Here is a 20090-nt window from a genome sequence, read left to right on the forward strand (position 1 = left end):
TCTCTCCAGTCCTCCGGTACCATTCCCATGGACAACGAGGACATAAAGGTCCTAGCCAGAGGCTCAGCAATCTCTTCCTTCACCTCGTGGAGTAGCCTGGGGAATATTCTGTCAGGCCCCGGGGACTTATCCATCCTAATGTATTTTAACAACTCCAACACCTCCTCTCCCTTAATATCAACATGCTCCAGAACATCAACCTCACTCATATTGTCCTCACCATCATCAAGTTCCCTCTCAGTGGTGAATACCGACGAGAAGTATTCATTGAGGACCTCGCTCACTTCCACAGCCTCCAGGCACATCTTCCCACCTTTATCTCTAATCGGTCCTACCTTCACTCCTGTCATCCTTTTGTTCTTCACATAATTGAAGAATGCCTTGGGGATTTCCTTTACCCTACTCGCCAAGGCCTTCTCATGCCCCCTTCTTGCTCTTCTCAGCCCCTTCTTAAGCTCCTTTCTTGCTACCCTATATTCCTCAATAGACCCATCTGATCCTTGCTTCTTCAACCTCATGTATGCTGCCTTCTTCCACCTGACTAGATTTTCCACCTCACTTGTCATCCATGGTTCCTTCACCCTACCATACTTTATCTTTCTTATCGGGACAAATTTATCCCTAACATCCTGCAGGAGATCCCTAAACATTGACCACGTGCCCATAGTACATTTCCCTGCAAAAACATCATCCCAATTCACACCCACAAGTTCTAGCCTTATAGCCTCATAATTTGCCCTTCCCCAATTAAAAATTTTCCTGTCCTCTCTGATTCTATCCTTTTCCATGATAATGCTAAAAGCCAGGGAGCGGTGGTCACTGTCCCTCAGATGCTCACCCACTGAGAGATCTGTGACCTGACCCGGTTCGTTACCTAATACTAGATCTAGTATGGTATTTCCCCTAGTCGGCCTGTCAACATACTGTGACAGGAATTTGTCCTGGACACACTTAACAAACTCTGCGCCGTCTAAACCATTGGAACTAATCAGGTGCCAATCAATATCAGGGAAGTTAATATGCAAGTTTTACATAGGCATTTCTCGATTACTGCACCAATCTGTCTCTCATCTCAATTATAATACCTCCAAAAGTAATACCATCATTCCCACAATCCTGATTGAGAAGTTACAGAACCTGGGCCTCTGTACCTCCCTCTGCAATTGGATCCTCAACTTCCTAACCGGAAAACCACAATTTGTGTGGATTGGTGATAACATATCCTCCTCGCTGACGATCAACACTGGCACACTTCAGGGGTGTGTTCTTAGCCCACTGCTCTACTCTCTATATACACATGACTGTGTGGCTAGGCACAGCTCAAAGACCATCTATAAATTTGCTGACAATGAAACTATTGTTGGTAGAATCTCAGATGGTGAAGAGATATGAAGAGGAGTGAGATATGCCAACTAGTGGAGTGGTGTCACAGCAACAACCTGGCACTCAACGTCAGTAAGACGAAAGAGCTGATTGTGGACTTCAGGAAGGGTAAGACGAAGGAACACATACCAATCCTCATAGAGGGATCAGAAGTGGAGAGAGTGAGCAGCCTCAAGTTCCTGGTGTCGAGATCTCTGAGGACCTAACCTGGTCCCAACATATCGACGCAGTTATAAAAAAGGCAAGACAGCGGCAATACTCGCCTACAAAGTACCCAGGACATCTTCAGGGAGTGGTGTCTCAGAAAGGCAGCGTCCATTATTAAGGACCTTCAGCACCCAGGGCATGCCCTTTTCTCACTGTTACCATCAGGTAGGAGATACAGAAGCCTGAAGGCACATGCTCAGCGATTCAGGAACAGGTTCTTCCCCTCTGCCATCCGATTCCTAAATGGACATTGAATCCTTGGACACTACCTCAGTTTTTTTTAATGTACAGTATTTCTGTTTTGGCACGTTTTTAAAAAATCTGTTTAATATATGTAATAGATTTACTTGTTTATTTATTATAATTGTTTTTATTTTATTTATTATATATATATATATATATATATATATATATATATATATATTCCTTTTCTCTCTGCTAGATTATGTATTGCATTGAACTGCTGCTGCTAAGTTAACAAATTTTACGTCACATGCCGGTGATAATAAACCTGATTCTGATTCTTGCATGGAAGACCTATGATTATACACGAAGTTGGAGCTGAAGGTCTCTACTTCAGGAAAAGGTCACCCATTTAGCTGTCAGTTTACTACAGGCTTGTATATGTTCACACTCAGAGGCTGAGCTCCATGTTATGGCCGACTCCTCTTTTGATCGTGTATTATTGGATGGGTCTTCCAGTAAACATCAGAAAGATGAAGATCCTCACCTTGCAATACTACCCTCTGACAAACAATACCTACGACAAGCACGAGGAATTCCACAGATGCTGGAAATTCAAGCAACACACATCATTCCCTCTGTCCCTCTGACTATACCCTTTGCCCACCCTCTGGGTTCCCCCCCCTTTCCTTCTCCCCAGACCTCCTGTCCCATGATCCTCTCATATCCCTTTTGCCAATCACCTGTCCAGCTCTTGGCTCCATCCCTCCCCCTCCTGTCTTCTCTATCATTTTGGATCTCCCCCTCCCACTTTCAAATCTCTTACTAGCTCTTTCTTCAGTTAGTCCTGACGAAGAGTCTCGGCCTGAAACGTCAACGGTACCTTTTCCTAGAGATGCTGCCTGGCCTGCTGCGTTCACCAGCAACTTTTATGTGTGTTCCTATGACAAGACTCCTGGGATCCACCACTTAATGAAGATGGACTATTGTGGGAAAATTCAGCTCAACTATTTTGCCAGCACAACCTTTGACCAACTAAGGAAAGATGGTTTGAAGACGTTGTGCTTGGCAGCAGGCTTGTAGCTTTTCAAATAGCAGTAATCTCTGCAACACATACAAAACGCTGGAGGAACTCAGCAGGTCTGGCAGCATCTATGGAAAGGAGTACAGTCAACGTTTCGGGCTAAGACCCTTCAAGATGCTGCCCGACCTGCTGAGTTCCTCCAGCATTTTGTGTGTGTTGCTTGGATTTCCAGCATCTGCAGATTTTCTCTTGTTAACGGTAATCTCTATCCTGCTGTATGCGTTGGACTTCTAGGTAACATAGTGTATAGACTTCAAAAAATGGAGAGAAATCACCAATAACCAGCCTTGCAAAACCCTCCAAACGTGAGGGTTCTTCCAAATGCTCCAGGTGAACCATTGCCAGTCCCCTCTTCCAATACCAAGCATCCCTGGTAACGAGGATCTAATGACACTCACCCAGCGACAATGACCAGGTGCTCTGCTCATGGGAAGAGATTTCAAAATTCCCTTGGTGTTCCTCATTGTCCCATGGGAATCACTGGCTCATGACTGTTCATAATGGAAAAGACAGAAGACAAAAGAGTCTGCAGATGCTGGAACCTGGAACAACAAAGCATGTGCTGGAGGAACTCAGTGGGTTGGGCAGCATCTGTGGGAGGAAAGGAACCATAAATGTTTCAGGTCAAAATATTGCCTCAGGGCAACGGGAGAGGCAGAGGTCGGGTACAAACAACAGCATCCTAATCTACTCACCTACCTGCCTCCTCGAGCACCCTGAAACCCATCCATGGCAGGATCTATGGATCCCACAGAGAATTCCGTAGTCATCTCACCACCCACAGAACTGGAATGGAAGCAAGTCATCATTGACCCCGTAGCACTGTAAAGACAAAGGAGGAGGAAGTGAGCCATTGAGAGATTTGTTTTTAATAATGATTATCATTATTATTCCAGTTTTCAATATTCAATATCCAAAGGGAACATAAAATTACTTATCCGTTCCTGTATAAATCTAAGCCATCTACTGTGTAAGGTGAGAACTTTGATCATCCCCTCATTAACTTGGTTGCCTACAGAATGATTAATTTATTGTCTGTGAGGTACCTATGACAGTATAGTGGAGAAATGCTCATCTGTTTTAATGACATTATCAAGTGAGACATGTGGTACAGCCACATCAATTGCAGTATACCTTGACCAATATCCAGAACAACAGAAATACAGAGTAAATTCCTGCCAGTGCACAGAATGGGGAAAAAAATATTGTCTGATTTACAGGTGGACAGATGCAAAGTAATGCCGTCAAAGAAGAAGCCTTTATGGCTGGAGTTCAAGTGTGCTGACCCTACCTCTGTATCAAAGGACACCATTAGCATCCTCTTTAAACATGGAGATGACCTGCGTCAGGACATGCTGATCATACAGGTAATACTCACCACAGTGCAGGCTCCACATTTGGACACCTGGTACTACAAGTCAACCTTCTAATACAATATCGTACACTATAATGGATCCAAAGTTCACAGATACACCTAAATCCCCTTTATAGTATACATTGTTACTTATCTCACACAGTATTATCTCACTCTCAGATGTAATACTTGATCCATGCTTTCTTCCACAATCTCTGATACCCTGCACAGTAACATTCTGCTATCTCTCACACCTCTTATTCTCTGCTGCTCTGCTTTCTCTAACACCTCTGTATCTCACAACTCTCATTGTAGCAGTACCCTAGTCCTGTCATTATAATATTTGGAAAGCCTTGTTGCTTTAGCTTTCGATATGAGGATGCAGGAGTATACTCTTTAAAAAAAAACTGAAGGCGGAATCGGGAATGAGATAGGTTTGGCAGTGAAGATTAAGGAGAATCTGAAGAGATTTTATAAATATATTAAGAGGCAAAGAGTAACTACAGAGACAATAGGGTCTCTCTGGGATTCAAGTAGGTATACACGTGCCCTGGGCACCACTGAGCAGTTTCTATTAAAGTCAGACAAGCCATCCTGGGATAGTGAAAAAAGAATTTTCTTCAGATGTATGTTCTGTCTTTGATTATCATGGGTGAGAAGCAGTAGGATGGCCTTATTTCAGAGGCTGGCCATTGTGTAATTTCAGTCACAGATTGACCGCAGCACGATGCGGGACGGGTAACAGTCCGGGTTCTCCTCGTCCGGTCCCATTTGGTGGACCACCAGGAGCTGCAAGTCGCTTGGAGAGTTTGTAGATCTGGTTCACCGCTTGCAGGTACACACTACCCATGCACTCGTCCACCGCCAAGTGGTTGGATGCCCAGTTCGCGTTCTCTCCTCGGAAGGCCTTGTACTCTGGGTTAACAAACTCCCGCCGACTGGAGGCGACCATCAGCAGCAGCTGGAAGATGAAGTAACTGAGGCTGACGCTGCTTGCTGCCATGTCTTCGACCCTTTTTATTATCTGGTCGGTTGCTCCTGTTTTACGTTTTACTCCCAGCTCAAGAACGCAGTTACAATCCACCCACCACTGGGTGTCCGGCCCTCAGCATCGTGAAGCTGAACAGGGAGAGAGAGAAAGATTAAGTACCAGATTTGTCACCAGTGCTGTCGCCTGGTGAAAGGAAAGCAGTGAGTGAGTGTGGGATGCATAAACTTTGCTTGGTCCCTCTCCAAGGTACTCACCCCACCCCCTTCTTGTATCCTCCCCTTTCTGATCCCCACAATGTCGGGGTCTCTCTCCACCCTGCACCTCAGCCAAGTGCCCCCCGCACTTTTCAATCCTCAGGTGATATAGTGACGATGAACTTCCACCCGGGATTAAACGGCGCCCCAACCAAAGGATGAAGGATCCAATTTTACGCTCTTCATGGTATAGTGCACAACACAGAAAGAGCATCTACCATTGATCCGTTCCCAACTTCAATAAATATTAAAAAACTACTGTTGCCCCGAACCCCGAATCAACGGTATTACTAAATAATCAGGATGTTGCATTCAAATAACTGAGGCAACTTCCACAATCTGCAATGTATCTTAATCAACTGCCAGGCAGCCTTCAGGACTCCACTCTCCAATACCTACAGGTAGCGAGTTGTCTGACCCCCATTCCTGCCACAATGCTTCGGCCAAGATGAGTACTCTTTAAGACCAGGGCTTCAGCCTCCGCCCACACCGCTCTCCCTTTGGCTCTTTCACGTCGTTCAGGACGGCCCCCAACCCCTAGCCTTATGCTCGTTGGCTACCCGCAAAGCTCATCAGGATATCCGCCCGCCTCCAACAGAACCTTTAAAAGGATTGACGAAGATGTTTGCTATTATTCAATTATCAGTCTAGGATTTACCCATCAGTACAAAGACCCAATCGACATAACAACTGCAGCGAGAAAGCTGATGGAACAAAGTGCTCATTTGCATTGACCATATTCAAAAGAGGCTGCAGGATCCTAGCATGAACTTCCACGATGCGGCCCTGGATGTGAAGCCCTCCAAGATCATTTTTATAATGGAAGAGAAGTGTTGATCACTCGAAGGAGTCGTTCTCTGTCAAGGTGAAAGACGTCAGAGATGAAAGAAACGAATGGCTGATGAGAACTCGTGAGACGCTGGGTTAACAGTTAAGGAGGAAATGGAAAGAGTCATGAAGGGAACACTCGACCGGCTTCACAGAGAAATGGATGAAAGGTTCGCTCGTTTGCATGACACTGACGCCAAGTTTGGGATCCTTCTCCATGTCGAGGGATTGTAGTACAGCACTGACAGTAACAACCTAAAGAAGAAGTGTGAAAATTTGGGCGAATTGTACAGCTCTGATGTTGATGGACTGCAGCTATATGAAGAAATTTTGGATTGCAGAACATTGCTATCAAGGTGGGTCAACATGAAAATATCAAGACCTGAAGAGCTTCTTGAATTTATTGTTCAGTGTGGAGATGAGAGTATCTTCCCCAATCTTCACATTGCTATTCAGATAATGCTAACCACGGCAGTTTCCATCGCCAGCTGTGAGAGATCATTCAGCAAATTAAAACTAATACTTTCATATTGGAGAGCCTCCATGGGTCAAGGCAGACTCTGTGATCTTGCTCTGCTGAGTGTAGAAAGAGAAGAAACTGAAAAAAACTGACGTTGATCACATCATAGACCAATTTGCATCAGTGAAAGCAAAGAAGGTGCAGTTATCATTTTCATGTAGTGCCATAATTTGTTAATTAAAAGATTAACGAGCTTGACTCGTATTTTTGAGCTGATATTATGGTAAAGTTATCTGAAAGATGGGTGTCAGATGTTTGGACAGGGGCACAATTTCAGTGCTTGCCATAGGTGCTATTTTCCGTAGATACGCCCCTAGCTGCAGGAGACGAGCAAGGTCCTAAATTAGTATTTCTCCTCTATTTTTACCATGAGTAAAGGCTTTGGAATTTGAGATACTTGATGAGGATGTCTTGGTGATAGTCTGCATTACAGCAGAGGAGGTGCTGATTGTCTTAAATGCCTGAAGCTTGATAGATATTAGGTACAGTATATCCAAGAACTGTGAGAAACGAGGAAAAAATTGCAGGAGTCCTAGCTAAGAAATATGCATCCATCGCTATCGACGGGTGAGGTGCCAGGGTAGTGGAGGGTGGCTGATGTTGCACCTTTATTTAAAAAAGGCTCCAAATAAGAGCTTGGGAATTATAGACCAGTGAATCTAATGGTAGGTAAGTTACTGGAGGAGTTTCTGACTTGGGAATCAGATGTACATACACTCGAGCACCTGTCAATTCAAGCTCTCTCAGAATTTTATATGAGATTACCTTTCATTTATCTATACTCAGAGCATGCGGGCTGATTCTGGAACATAGAAATCTACAGCACATTACAGGCCCTTCGGTCCACCATGTTGTGCCAACCATGTAACCTACTCTAGAAAATATCTAGATCTACCCTACTGTGTGGGCATGTGGCCAAGTGGTTAAGGCATTGGACTAGCTACCTGAAGGTCGTGAGTTTGAGCCCCAGCTGAGGGAACGCGTTGTGTCCTTGAGCAAGGCACTTAATCACACATTGCTCTGCAACGACACTGGTGCCAAGCTAGGACACTGGGTCCTAATGCCCTTCCCTTAGACAACATTGGTGTCGTGGAGAGGGGAGACTTGCAGCATGGGCAACTGCTGGTCTTCCATACAACCTTGCCCAGGCCTGCACCCTGGAGAGTGAAGACTTTCCAGGTGCAGATCCATGGTCTCGCAAGACTAACGGATTTCTTTACTTACTATGACCCTACTGCACAGCCCTCTATTTTTCTAAGCTCCCTGTAACTATCAAAGAGTCTCTCAAAAGACCCTATTTTCTCCACTGTTGCCGGCAGTGCGTTCCACGCACCCACCACTCTCTGTGTGATTCTACCCAATTTCTTCTTCAAAGGCACCTCCTCATTCCAGCAGTGAACGAAATAATTCTAATGAAGGATCCCGACCTGAAATGCTCACTGTTTCTCTTTCCACAGATGCTGACTGACATTATGATTGTTCACAATGTTTTTATTTTTTTTTAATGATTACCGTTAATATGACCTGAAAATGTCTTGATTATTCTTTGCCAGTTTCCAAAACCCTTCTATAATTCAGGCTAACTATCCCTTTTGGCAACAACTGAAGTTTGAGGTAATTATTCTCCTGTTTCTGTAATATTAGTGGAGCAAAGGGAATTACAGAGCCATATGAGAGGGGCTGGCCAAAGCTGATTGGAAGGGATGACGGCACAGCAAGAGTGGTTGGAATTTCTGGGAGAAATTTGGAAGGCGCAGGGTAGATACATCCCAAAGATGAAGAAGTATTCTAAAAGGAGTACGGGAAGTCAAAGGTAGCATAAAAGCAAAAGAGAGGACATATAATATTGAAAAAATTGGTGGAAAGCTAGAGGATTGGTAAACTTTTAAAGACCAACAGAATGCAACTATAAAGCCATAAAGATGAAATATGAAGCCAAGCACTCCAGTAATATAAAATAAGATAGCAAAAGTTTTTTTCAGATATTATAAAGAGTAAAAGAAAGGCGGTTGGATATGGGACCACTGGAAAATGACACTAGAGAGGTAGACATAGGGGACTAAGAAATGACAGACAAATTTAGTAAGTATTTTATAACAGTCTTCATTGTGGAAGACACTAGTATGCCAGAAATTTGAGAATGTCAGGGCAGAAGTGAGTGCAATTGCAATTACTCGGGAGAACATGCTTGAGAAACTGAAAGTTCTGACAGTAGAATAGTCACCTGGACCAGATGGACTAGACCCCAGGGTTCTGAAGGAGGTAGCTGAAGAGATTATGGAGGCATTAGTAATAACCTTTCAAGAATCACTAGATTCTGGAATGGTTCTGGAAGAATAGAAAATTGCACATGTCACTCCACTCCTTAAGAAGGGTGGGAGGCAGAAGAAAGGAAATTATAGGCCAGTTAGCCTGACTTCAGTGGTTGGGAGGATTTTGGAGTCTATTATTAAGAATGTGGTTTCAGAGTATTTGGTCTATTTAGACCAAAGTCAGCATAGTTCTCTGAAGAGGAAATCTCGCCTCACGAATCTATTGGAATTCTTTGAGTAAATAACAAGTAGGGTAGACAAAGGAGTGTCAGTGGATGTTGTTTACTTAGATATCCAGAAAGCCTTTGACAAGGTGCCACACATGAAGCTTAAAGTGTCAAGAGTCCGTAGTGTTACAGGAAAGATACTAGCATGGTTGAGGATTGGTTGACTGGCAGGAGGCAAAGATTTGGAATATAGGGGCCTTTTCTGATTGGCTGTGGTGACTAGTGCTATTCCACAAGGTTGGTGTTGTGACCACTTTTTTCACATTATATATAAATGATTTGGATGATGAAATTGATGGCTTTGTGGCCAAGTTTGCAGATGTTATGAAGAAAGGTGGAGGGCCAGGTACTGTTGAGGAAGCAGGGAGGCTACAGAAGGACTTCGATTAGGAGAAAGGGTAAAGAATTGGCAGATGGAATATACGGTAGGAAAGTGCATGATCATGCAGTTTGGTAGAAGGAATAAAGGGGTAGACTATGTTCTAAATAGAAAGAAAATTCAAACATAAGAGTTGCAAAGGGACTTGGGAGTCGTCGTGCAGGATTCCCAAAGATCAACTTGCAGGTTGAGTTGGTGGTAAGGAAGGAAAATGTAATATTAGCATTCATGTTGAAGGTCTAGATAGGTTAGAGTTTGTAAAATGTGTTCAGGAAAGTTTTCTAAATCAATATATAAAGGTACCAACTACAGAGGATGCAATATTGGATCTCCTATTAGGAAACGAGCTAGGACAGGTGACGGAAGTATGTGTAGTGGAACACTTTGGTTCCAGTGATCATAGCACGATTAGTTTCAACTTGATCATGGATAAAGATAGATCTGGTCCTCAGGTTGAGGTTCTAAACTGGAAAAAGGCCAAATCTGAAGAAATGAGAAAGAATCTAAAAAGCGTGGATTGGGACAGGTTGTTCTCTGGCAAGGATGTGATTGGTAAGTGGGAGGCCTTCAAAGGAGAAATTTTGAGAGTGCAGAGTTTGTATGTTCCTGTCAGGATTAAAGGCAAAGTGAATAAGAATAAGGAACCTTGGTTCTCAAGGGATATTGGAACTCTGATAAAGAAGAAGGGAGAGATGTATGACATGTATAGGAAACAGGGAGCAAATAAGGTGCTTGAGGAATATAAAAAGTGCAAAAATACTTAAGAAAGAAATCAGGAGGGCTAAAAGAAGACATGAAATTGCTTTGGCAGTCAAGGTGAAGGATAATCCAAAGAGCTTCTGCAGGTATATTAACAGCAAAAGGATAGTAAGGGATAAAATTGGTCCTCTTGAAGATCAGAGTGGTCGGCTATGTATGGAACCAAAAGAAATGGGGAGATCTTAAATAGGTTTTTTGCCTCTGTATTTACTAAGGAAACTGGCATGGAGTCTATGGAAATAAGGCAACAAGTAGTGAGGTCATGGAACCCATACAGATTGAAGAGGAGGAGGTGCTTGCTATCTTGAGGCAAATTAAAGTGGATAAATCCCCAGGACCTGACAGGGTATTCCCTTGGACATTGAAGGAGACAAGTGTTGAAATTGCAGGGGCCCTGGCAGATATATTTAAAATGTCAGTATCTACAGGTGAGGTGCCGGAGGATTGGAGAGTGGCTCATGTTGTTCCGTTGTTTAAAAAAGGCTCTAAAAGTAATCCGGGAAATTATAGGCCGGTAAATTTGACGTCGGTAGTAGGTAAATTATTGGAAGGAGTACTAAGAGATAGGATCTACAAGTATTTGGATAGACAGGAACTTATTAGGGAGAGTCAACATGGCTTTGTGCGTGGTAGGTCATGCTTAAACATCTATTAGAGTTTTTCGAGGAGGTTACCAGGAAAGTGGATGAAGGGAAGGCAGTGGATGTTGTCTACATGGACTTCAGTAAGGCCTTTGACAAGGTCCCACATGGGAGATTAGTTAGGAAGATTCAGTCGCTAGGTATACATGGAGAGGTGGTAAATTGGATTAGACATTGGCTCAATGGAAGAAGCCAGAGAGTGGTAGTGGAGGATTGCTTCTCAGTGTGGAGGCCTGAGACTAGTTGTGTGCCACAGGGATCAGTGCTGGGTCCATTGTTATTTGTCATCTATATCAATGATCTGGATGATAATGTGGTAAATAGGATCAGCAAATTTGCTGATGATACAAAGATTGGAGGTGTAGTGGACAGTGAGGAAGGTTTTCAGAGCCTGCAGAGGAATTTGGACCAGCTGGAAAAATGGGCTGAAAAATGGCAGATGGAGTTTAATACAGACAAGTGTGAGGTGTTGCACGTTGGAAGGACAAACCAACGTAGAACATACAGGGTTAATGGTAGGGCACTGAGGAGTGCAGTAGAACAGAGGGATCTGGGAATACAGATACAAAATTCCCTAAAAGTGGCGTCACAGGTAGATAGGGTCGTAAAGAGAGCTTTTGGTACATTAGCCTTTATAAATCAAAGTATTCAGTATAAGAGTTGGAATGTTATGGTGAGGTTGTATAAGGCATTGGTGAGGCTGAATTTGGAGTATTGTGTTCAGTTTTGGTCACCAAATTACAGGAAGGATATAAATAAGGTTGAAAGAGTGCAGAAAAGGTTTACAAGGATGTTGCCGGGACTTGAGAAAGTGAGTTACAGAGAAAGGTTGAATAGGTTAGGACTTTATTCCCTGGAGCGTAGAAGAATGAGGGGAGATTTGATAGAGGTGTATGAAATTATGATGGGTATAGATAGAGTGAATGCAAGCAGGCTTTTTCCACTGAGGCAAGGGGAGAAAAAAAAACCAGAGGACATGGGTTAAGGGTGAGGGGGGAAAAGTTTAAAGGGAACATTGGGGGGGGGGCTTCTTCACACAGAGAGTGGTGGGAGTGTGGAATGAGCTGCCAGATGAAGTGGTAAATGTGGGCTCACTTTTAACATTTAAGTAAAACTTGGACAGGTACATGGATGAGAGGTGTATGGAGGGATATGGTCCAGGTGCAGGTCAGTTGTACTAGGCAGAAAAACGGTTTGGCACAGCCAAGAAGGGCCAAAGGGCCTGTTTCTGTGCTGTAATGTTCTATGGTTCATTTCAAGAAGCCGTGCAAGGAGTTAATGCTGAGGCTTTATAAGGCATAGGGAAGACCTCACCTGGAGTATAGTGAACATTTTGAGCCCCTTATCTATAAAAAGTGTGCTGGCATTGAAGAGGATCCAGTGGAGGTTCATGGGAATGATTCTGGGAGTGAAAGACTTATTGCATGAGGAATGATTGATAGCTCTGGCCTGTAGTCACTAGAGTTTAGAAGAATGAGGGGGAATCTCATTGAAACCTAGTTAAAATTTGAAAGGCATAGATGGCATGGATGCGGAAAGGATATTTCCTGTAGTGGGTGAGTCTAGGACCAGAGGGCACAGCCTCAGAGTACATGGATGTCACTTTAGTAGAGATGAGGAGGAATTTCTGTAATCAAAGATAGTGAATCTGTAGAATTCATTGCTACAGACATCAGCGGAGGCCAAGTCATTAGAAATATTTTAAATGCAGGTTGATAGGTTCTTGATTAGTCAGGCCATCAAAGTTATAGAGCAGAGCAGACTTAATGGGCTGAATGGCCTAACTGCTCTGATGCCTTATACGTTTATGGTCCACCCACAGCTTGACAACTTTCCCATGGAGTTTTTGTCCTTTAATGCAATGTTAACCTTCTTGAGAATTCTAAATTATTTCTTTAAATAAATGGGAAAAGGCATCTTGCCTGCACATTACTGTGATGGACAACCTAGTACTGCAGGAAGATACAGAAGAGTTGATAACAATGGTGTAGAATGTAGTTTAGAGACACTTATATTTCATAATGGTATCATTGTTTGCCTACAGATCCTTCTAATCATGGACTCTATCTGGGAAACCGAATCCTTGGATCTTTGTCTTTTGCCATATGGCTGTATTGCAACTGGAAACAAGATCGGTAAAAATCCAATCACAATGGTTACTTGCTGGTGTGTCTTCTGTCATTTGAGACAGGGCAAGGGTTGACAAATCAAGGTTCAAAGTAAACCTATTATTGAAGTACATATCTGTTACCATATACAACCCTGAGATTCATTTCCTTGCAGCCATTCACAGTAAATACAAGAAACACCATAGAGTTGATGAAAGACTGTCCCTAAAAGGACAGACATACAGTCCATGTTCAAAAGACAACAAACTGCAAATACAAAAGAAAAAAGAAATAATAATAGTAAAGAAACAAGCAAAAATTAGAGAACATGAGGTGAAGAGTCCTTGAAGGTGAGTTCATAAGTTGTGGAACAGTTCAGTGTGAAGTTGCGAAAAGTTATCTCCTCTGGTTCTAGACCCTGGTTGAAGGTTAATAACTCTTCCTGAACCTAGTGGTGTGGATTCTGAGGCTCCTGTTCCTTCTTCCTGATGCCAGCAGTGAGAAGAGAGCGTGGCCTGAATAGTGGTACCACCTCCCACCCCCGCCCTTGATGATGGATCCTGTTTTCCTGCTAAAACGCTCCACGTAGATGTGCTCAATGGTCGGGAGGGCTTTACCCATGATGGACTGGACCATATCCACTACTTTTTGTAGGATATTTCATTCAAGGGCATTGATGTTTCCATACCAGGCCGTGATACAACCGGTCAATATACTCTCCGCTGCACAGCTATAGGAATTTATCAAAGTTTTAGATGTCATGCTGAATCTTCACAAATTTCTAAGAGGGTCAAGGTGCTGGTGTACATTCTTCAAAATGGCATTTACAGTATGTGGCACGTACACGCTGGACCCAGGACTGGTCCTCTTAAATGACAACACCGAGAAATTCAAAGTGCTGCCCTTCTCTACCTCTGATCCCCCGATGAGGACCTCTGGTTTCCTCCTGCTGAAGTTGACAATTCCTTGGTCATGCTGACACTGATCGCCAGGTTGTTGTTGTGGCACAGCTCAGCCAGATTTTCAATCTCCCTCCTATATGCTGATTTGTCGCCACTTTTGATTCGACCTATGACAGTGGAGATGTCAGCAAACTTGAATATGGTATTGAAGCTGTGCTTAGCTTCACAGTCATAGGTGTCAAGTGAGTAGAGCAGGGGCTAGGCACCCAGCATTGTGATGCACCTGTGCTGACAGAGATTGTGGAGGAGATGTATTTGCCAATCCGAGCTGACTGGGGTCTACGTGTGAGGAAATTGAGAATCCAATTGCACAAGGAAGTATAGAGGCAAAGATCTTGAAGCTTATTGATTAGTTTTGAGGGGATGATAGTATTGTAGTCAATGAAGAACATCCTGATGTTCGCTGTCCAGCTGTTTCAGGGTTAAGTGCGCAGCAAATGAAATGACATCTGCTGTTGACCTGTTGTGACGGTAGGCAAATAGGAGTGGATCCAAGTCACTTCCCAGGCAGAGTTTCATCACCAATCTCTCAAAGTACTTCATCACAGTGGACGATAGACAGTGAGGCAGGTTACCACATTCTTCTTAGGCACCGGTATAATTGACGCCTGCTTGAAGTGAGTGGGTACGTCAGACTGCTGAAGCGAGAGGTTAAGGAGCTCAGTGAACACTCTAGTCAGTTGATCAGTACAGGTCTGATTGAACAGTGCAGTCTGGTGAGTGGCACAGTTCCTGGCCTGCTACCTCTCAGAACAAGGGTCATAGTCATATTGAGTCAATATTAACTGTGGTTCACTCGTTGACTCTGCTCCGAGCTTAATGGTCTCTGTACAGAATCCACACCTTCTTCCTGTGGCTGCATGGGTTCTCAAGATAAGTTTAATTATTATTCAACCTTACATGAATACAGCCAAACGAAACAGTGTAACTCAGGGACCGAGGTGAAAAACACTACCAACAATCACACACAGCACAAGGCACATATATTGGTCAGTCAGACAAAAAAGTACAGTCCAAGACCCTGAGACCATGAATGTTGCAGCAGTCTGCAGCCAAACACAGCACAGTTTGTCTTCTGCTGAGCAAGTACAGAGAGGGGCAGCTTTGAGTTCAGCTTGGACACCACGTCAAGATTCAGGATGGTTCAATATCATTTCCAGTACAAGTGGAAAGGAGAACAAAATAATTGTTACTCCAGATCCAATGCAGCCTATTAAAAAAAACAGGCTAAGATGAAAAAAATACAACAATAAAAAAAAATGCACAAGATAGGTTAGATTCATAAATTGATTATATGTACAGAAGATGACGCTAGATAGAGGAGTGTCTGTGCATAAGGTGACTGACAGAAAACATCAGAGCAGTGGTGTTGGATTCTGTGTTCTTTTCACCTCCCACTGACCTGCAGGCAAGCTATTTGGCTATTGTAAGTCAACCCATAGTGTGAGTAACTGGGAAAGGAATTTGAAGGGAAGTGATGGGCAAATGAGAGAGAATAACCACAGAGCCACCATCGGTCTGGGCACCGAGTATAAATGTTGAGAGGTCATCGTGCAGTTGTACAAGATGGTAGTGAAGCTGCACTTAGAGTAACGTGTTCAGTTTTGCTCGTCCTGCTGTAGGAAAGATGTTATGGAACAGATTCGTTAGTTATGTGCCATGTCGTATGACGTAGGTGATCATGGTCTTCCTATGACCATGAAAGTTCTTGGCAAAACTTTTCCACACAATGGTTTGCTATTGCCGCCTTCTGGGCGTTGTCTTTACAATACGGGTGGCTCAGCCATTATCAATACTCTTCAGAGATTGCCTGCCTGGCATCAGTGGTCCCTCAACCAGGACTTGAGATACGCACCAGCTGCTGATAAGACCACCCACCACCTGCACCTATGGCTTCAAGTGACCGTGATTGGGGAGGCTAAGCAGGTGCTACACCATGCCCAAGGTGACCTGCAGGCTAGCAGAGGGAAGGAGCACCTTACACCTCCTTTGGTAGAAATGTATCTCCACCCCACCACCAGATATGAAACAGGAAAGAATGCAAAAAAATCATGATGATTCTGCCAGGTTTTGAGGGTCAGAGCTGTAAGGAGAAGGAGACAGACTAGAACTCTCTTCCCTGGAGCATAGGAGCATGTGAGACTGAGGAGATCATGAGGGTCATAGATAGGGTAAATGTGCACAGTCTTTTTCCCAGGACTGGGAATCAAGAGCTAGAGGTATAACAATTACAAACGAGAAAATCTGCAGATGCTGGAAATCCGAGCAACGCACATAAAATGCTAAAGGAACTCCTGCCAAAGGGTTTCAGCCCGAAATGTCAACTGTACTCTTTTCCTGGATGCTGCCTGGCCTGCTGAGTTCCTCCAGCATTTTGTGTATGTTGCTGGAGGGTATACATATATGGTGAGAGGAGAGAGAGTTATTCAGAAACTGAGGGGCAACATTTTTTCCACAACGGGTAATATCTATGTGTAATGAACCAGAGGAAGTCTGTGAGGCAAGTTCAAGAACAACTTTTAAAAGGTGGTTGTACAGTATGTGAATAGGAAATGTTTAGGGGGCTACAGGCCAAACACTAGCAAATGGCACTAGCTTGGATGAACATCTTTGTTGACGTGGACCAGTTGGCTGAAGGACCTGTTTCCATGCTTCTGACTATGACTCCATGGAAGTAAGAGTCAAGCCAAGTCCCTTTTTATTGTCATTTCACCCATAACTGCTGGTACAGTACACAGTAAAAACAAGACAATGTTTTTCAGGACCATGGTGCTACATGAACAATACAAAAACTACACTGAACTACGTAAAAACAACACAAAAACTACACTAAACTACAGACCTACCCAGGACTGCATAAAGTGCACAAAACAGTGCAGGCATTATAATAAATAATAAACAAGACAATAAGCACAGTCGAGGGCAGTAGGTTGGTGTCAGTCCAGGCTCTGGGTATTGAGGAGTCTGATGGCTTTGGGGAAGAAACTGTTACATAGTCTGGTCGTGAGAGCCCGAATACTTCGGTGCCTTTTGCCAGATGGCAGGAGGGAGAAGAGTTTGTATGAGGGGTGCGTGGGGTCCTTCACAATGCTGTTTGCTTTACGGATGCAGCGTGTGGTGTAAATGTCTGTAATGGTGGGAAGAGAAAGCCCGATGATCTTCTCAGCTGACCTCACTATCCGCTGCAGGGTCTTGCGATCCGAGACGGTGCAATTTCCAAACCAGGCCGTGATGCAGCTGCTCAGGATTCTCTCAATACAACCTCTGTAGAATGTGGTGACGGGGGGGGGGGGCGGGGGGGGAGATAGACTTTCCTCAGCCTTCGCAGAAAGTAGAAACGCTGCTGGGCTTTCTTTGCTATGGAGCTGGTGTTGAGGGACCAGGTGAGATTCTCAGCCAGGTGAACACCAAGAAATTTGGTGCTCTTATCGATCTCTGCGGAGGTGGGATAGCTCCACTGGGAGTTGGCTAGAGCCAATGGGCTGAATGGTATTAATCCTGGACAGAATGAAAGATAGTGCCAAGCTGTGATGTCTGCCAGTGCACTGACTCAGACCTTTTAGGTTCATGGGGTGGTTTAGGGGACAGTGGAGGAATTAGGGATCAGAATTTGAGTTTAGGGAGAGTGATGAAGGGAAATTAGAGGTCGGGGCAGTAAATAGTGTGTCTGGACAGGAGTTCAAATCCTGGTCTCAGTGTTCTGCAGTCGAATGTTGGTGACCCCAGAGGCCAGGTCAACATGTGCTAAGAATCCCCAGGACTGCAGGTCTGAGGCAGTGAAACACAGGTACGGGCCGGTATCCCCTCCCCGGTTGTCAGGGTCTGAGATCCGTGAGGGTCTGGAAGTCGAGGCCCAAAGTTCAAACCCATGGTTGGTGAGTTCTGAGGTCAATATCCAGATAGAGGCCAAAGATGAAGTATTAAAGTCCAGAGCACGGTAAGCCCCAAGCCAGTGAGTTCAGAGATAGAGGCCCGAAGGAGTGACGAGGTGCTGGGTCACTGGGGTGTGAGTTCTGTGCAAGTTGGGAAGGTTAGGCTCAAAGGTCAAATGTGCGATTGGCGAATCCTAGCACAAAGCCCAAACTTGGAGGCCCGATGTCTGTGAGAGGGCTAGAGGTGGCCTGTCCTGGGGTAGGAAGCCTGGCTGTGTGTGAAAGTGCTGTTGTTGACTTGTTTTGTTGTTGCTGTTGCTTATGTGCTTCAGCTTAACAATGTTACATTATGTGGTGATACTTGCAGGCTTTCCCCGGCACATTTTTGGGAGTATCGGTTGGAAATGCAAATGACACATTTCACTGTATATTCCATTGTACGTGTAATAGATCTGAATGCGAGTATGAATCTACAGTCTGAGAAAGACAGGAATTGGCAAGTGTGACCAGCCAATAGAATATTTAATATTCCCAGTATTCACAATGATCTGAAAACAACCAAAGAAGGCTGCACTGGGGAACTAGATACCAGCCTTTCAGTTTTGAAAGTACTGTAGACTGACATTGAGAGAGTGAGTATATTGTCCACACTCAATGGTTAACCTATTGTAATATTGTGAATGCCCAGGACACTAATGAAACAGCTTTTTAGCCTTTAGTTCTGTGCACGGCCACTGACCTGAAAATCGTGTTGCATCCCCACAGGAATGATTCAGGTTGTAAAAGACGCCACAACTATTGCCAAGATCCAGCAGAGTACAGTGGGTAACACAGGCGCGTTCAAGGATGAAGTGCTGAACCATTGGCTGAAAGAAAAATGTCCGATTGAGGACAAGGTAAATAGACTAACTGCTAGAGGCTGAAGGGAGTGTAAGCATAACGCAGCAAGTACAGATAAGTTCAGTAATCTTAGACCAGGTCAACGTTTCACAATCTGTTCATGGCTATTGACCAGCTCACAGATACAGGACATCCTATTTCAATAGGATGTTGAAAAGTAATTATTTTTAACTTAGACTTTTGTCAGCTCGCAACTACTGAGCAATATTATGCCCTGTACTAGATAGTACACCCCACATTGTGGGAGGTTACATTCCTGTTAAAATGTCCATTGCCACAATTTTCTGTGAAAGAAACCCTTGACAAGATGTGTTAAAATTTGTATTTCTTTTGCACTTTGTTTATTTAGTTATGGTTTTCTCACACAAATTCAATAAGAGTGAATTTTTATCATGTCTCAAATATTTTTAAAACATAGAACCATAGAAAACCTACAACACAATACAGGCCCTTCAGCCCACAAAGCTGTGCTGAACATGTACTTACTTTAGAAATTACCTAGGGTTACCCACAGCCCTCTTATTTTTCTAAGCTCCACGTACCTACCCAGGAATCTCTTAAAAGACCCTATCGTTTCCGCCTCCACCACTGCCGCCGGCAGCCCATTCCACGCACTCACCACTCTCTGCGTAAAAAAAACTTAGCCCTGACATCTCCTCTGTATCTGCTTGCAATTTTTGCTAATGATTTGTGAATTCTGTAAAAACAAATTTCCATCACCAAAATTCCCTCAGTGCAGGGGATCACTGTAATGGCCAAGCCAAAGGATTTAGTTCAAAATTCCCAAATTATTGGAGTTGGCCTTAAGACCACAGTTAATTTATGCAAAACAATAGGGGTCCTGGGGCTATGAAGCAAACTCTTGTTTAATGTGTGGAGTGAGAGCAACCCCTTAAATACTTAATAGCATTTACTGTATTAGAATGCATTCCAATGTTCACAGATACACCCACAACTCCACATAATAAATTGTTCTGCTGAAGACATTTTACCTGAGACATTAACTCTTTTTCATTCTCCACAGATACTGCCTGACCTGCAGAGTGTTTCCAGAATCTTGTGTTTTTACTTCAGATTTCAGGATTCTGCAGTGTTTTTTTGTTAATTTTCAGAACATATTGTGGGA

At 43.8% G+C, this 20090-nt stretch overlaps 1 protein-coding gene across 6 annotated transcripts in view; it reads left to right on the forward strand.

Moving 5' to 3' along the window:
* The window catches only part of pik3cg (phosphatidylinositol-4,5-bisphosphate 3-kinase, catalytic subunit gamma), a 111943-nt gene that overhangs the window by 80219 nt on the left and 11634 nt on the right, over nucleotides 1-20090 (forward strand). For all 6 annotated transcript variants that reach the window (XR_010015836.1, XR_010015837.1, XM_063030927.1 and 3 more), the window contains 3 exons: nucleotides 4078-4224; nucleotides 13167-13257; nucleotides 18830-18960. Coding sequence is in view for 4 of the 6 variants with exons in the window: in XM_063030927.1 (XP_062886997.1) it covers nucleotides 4078-4224; nucleotides 13167-13257; nucleotides 18830-18960 (369 nt within the window). In the remaining 2 variants the exon portion in view is untranslated. The remainder of the gene's footprint in view (nucleotides 1-4077; nucleotides 4225-13166; nucleotides 13258-18829; nucleotides 18961-20090) is intronic.

The sequence above is a fragment of the Mobula hypostoma genome, chromosome 22 (assembly GCF_963921235.1).
Source record: "Mobula hypostoma chromosome 22, sMobHyp1.1, whole genome shotgun sequence".
Classification (NCBI taxonomy): Eukaryota; Metazoa; Chordata; class Chondrichthyes; order Myliobatiformes; family Myliobatidae; genus Mobula; species Mobula hypostoma.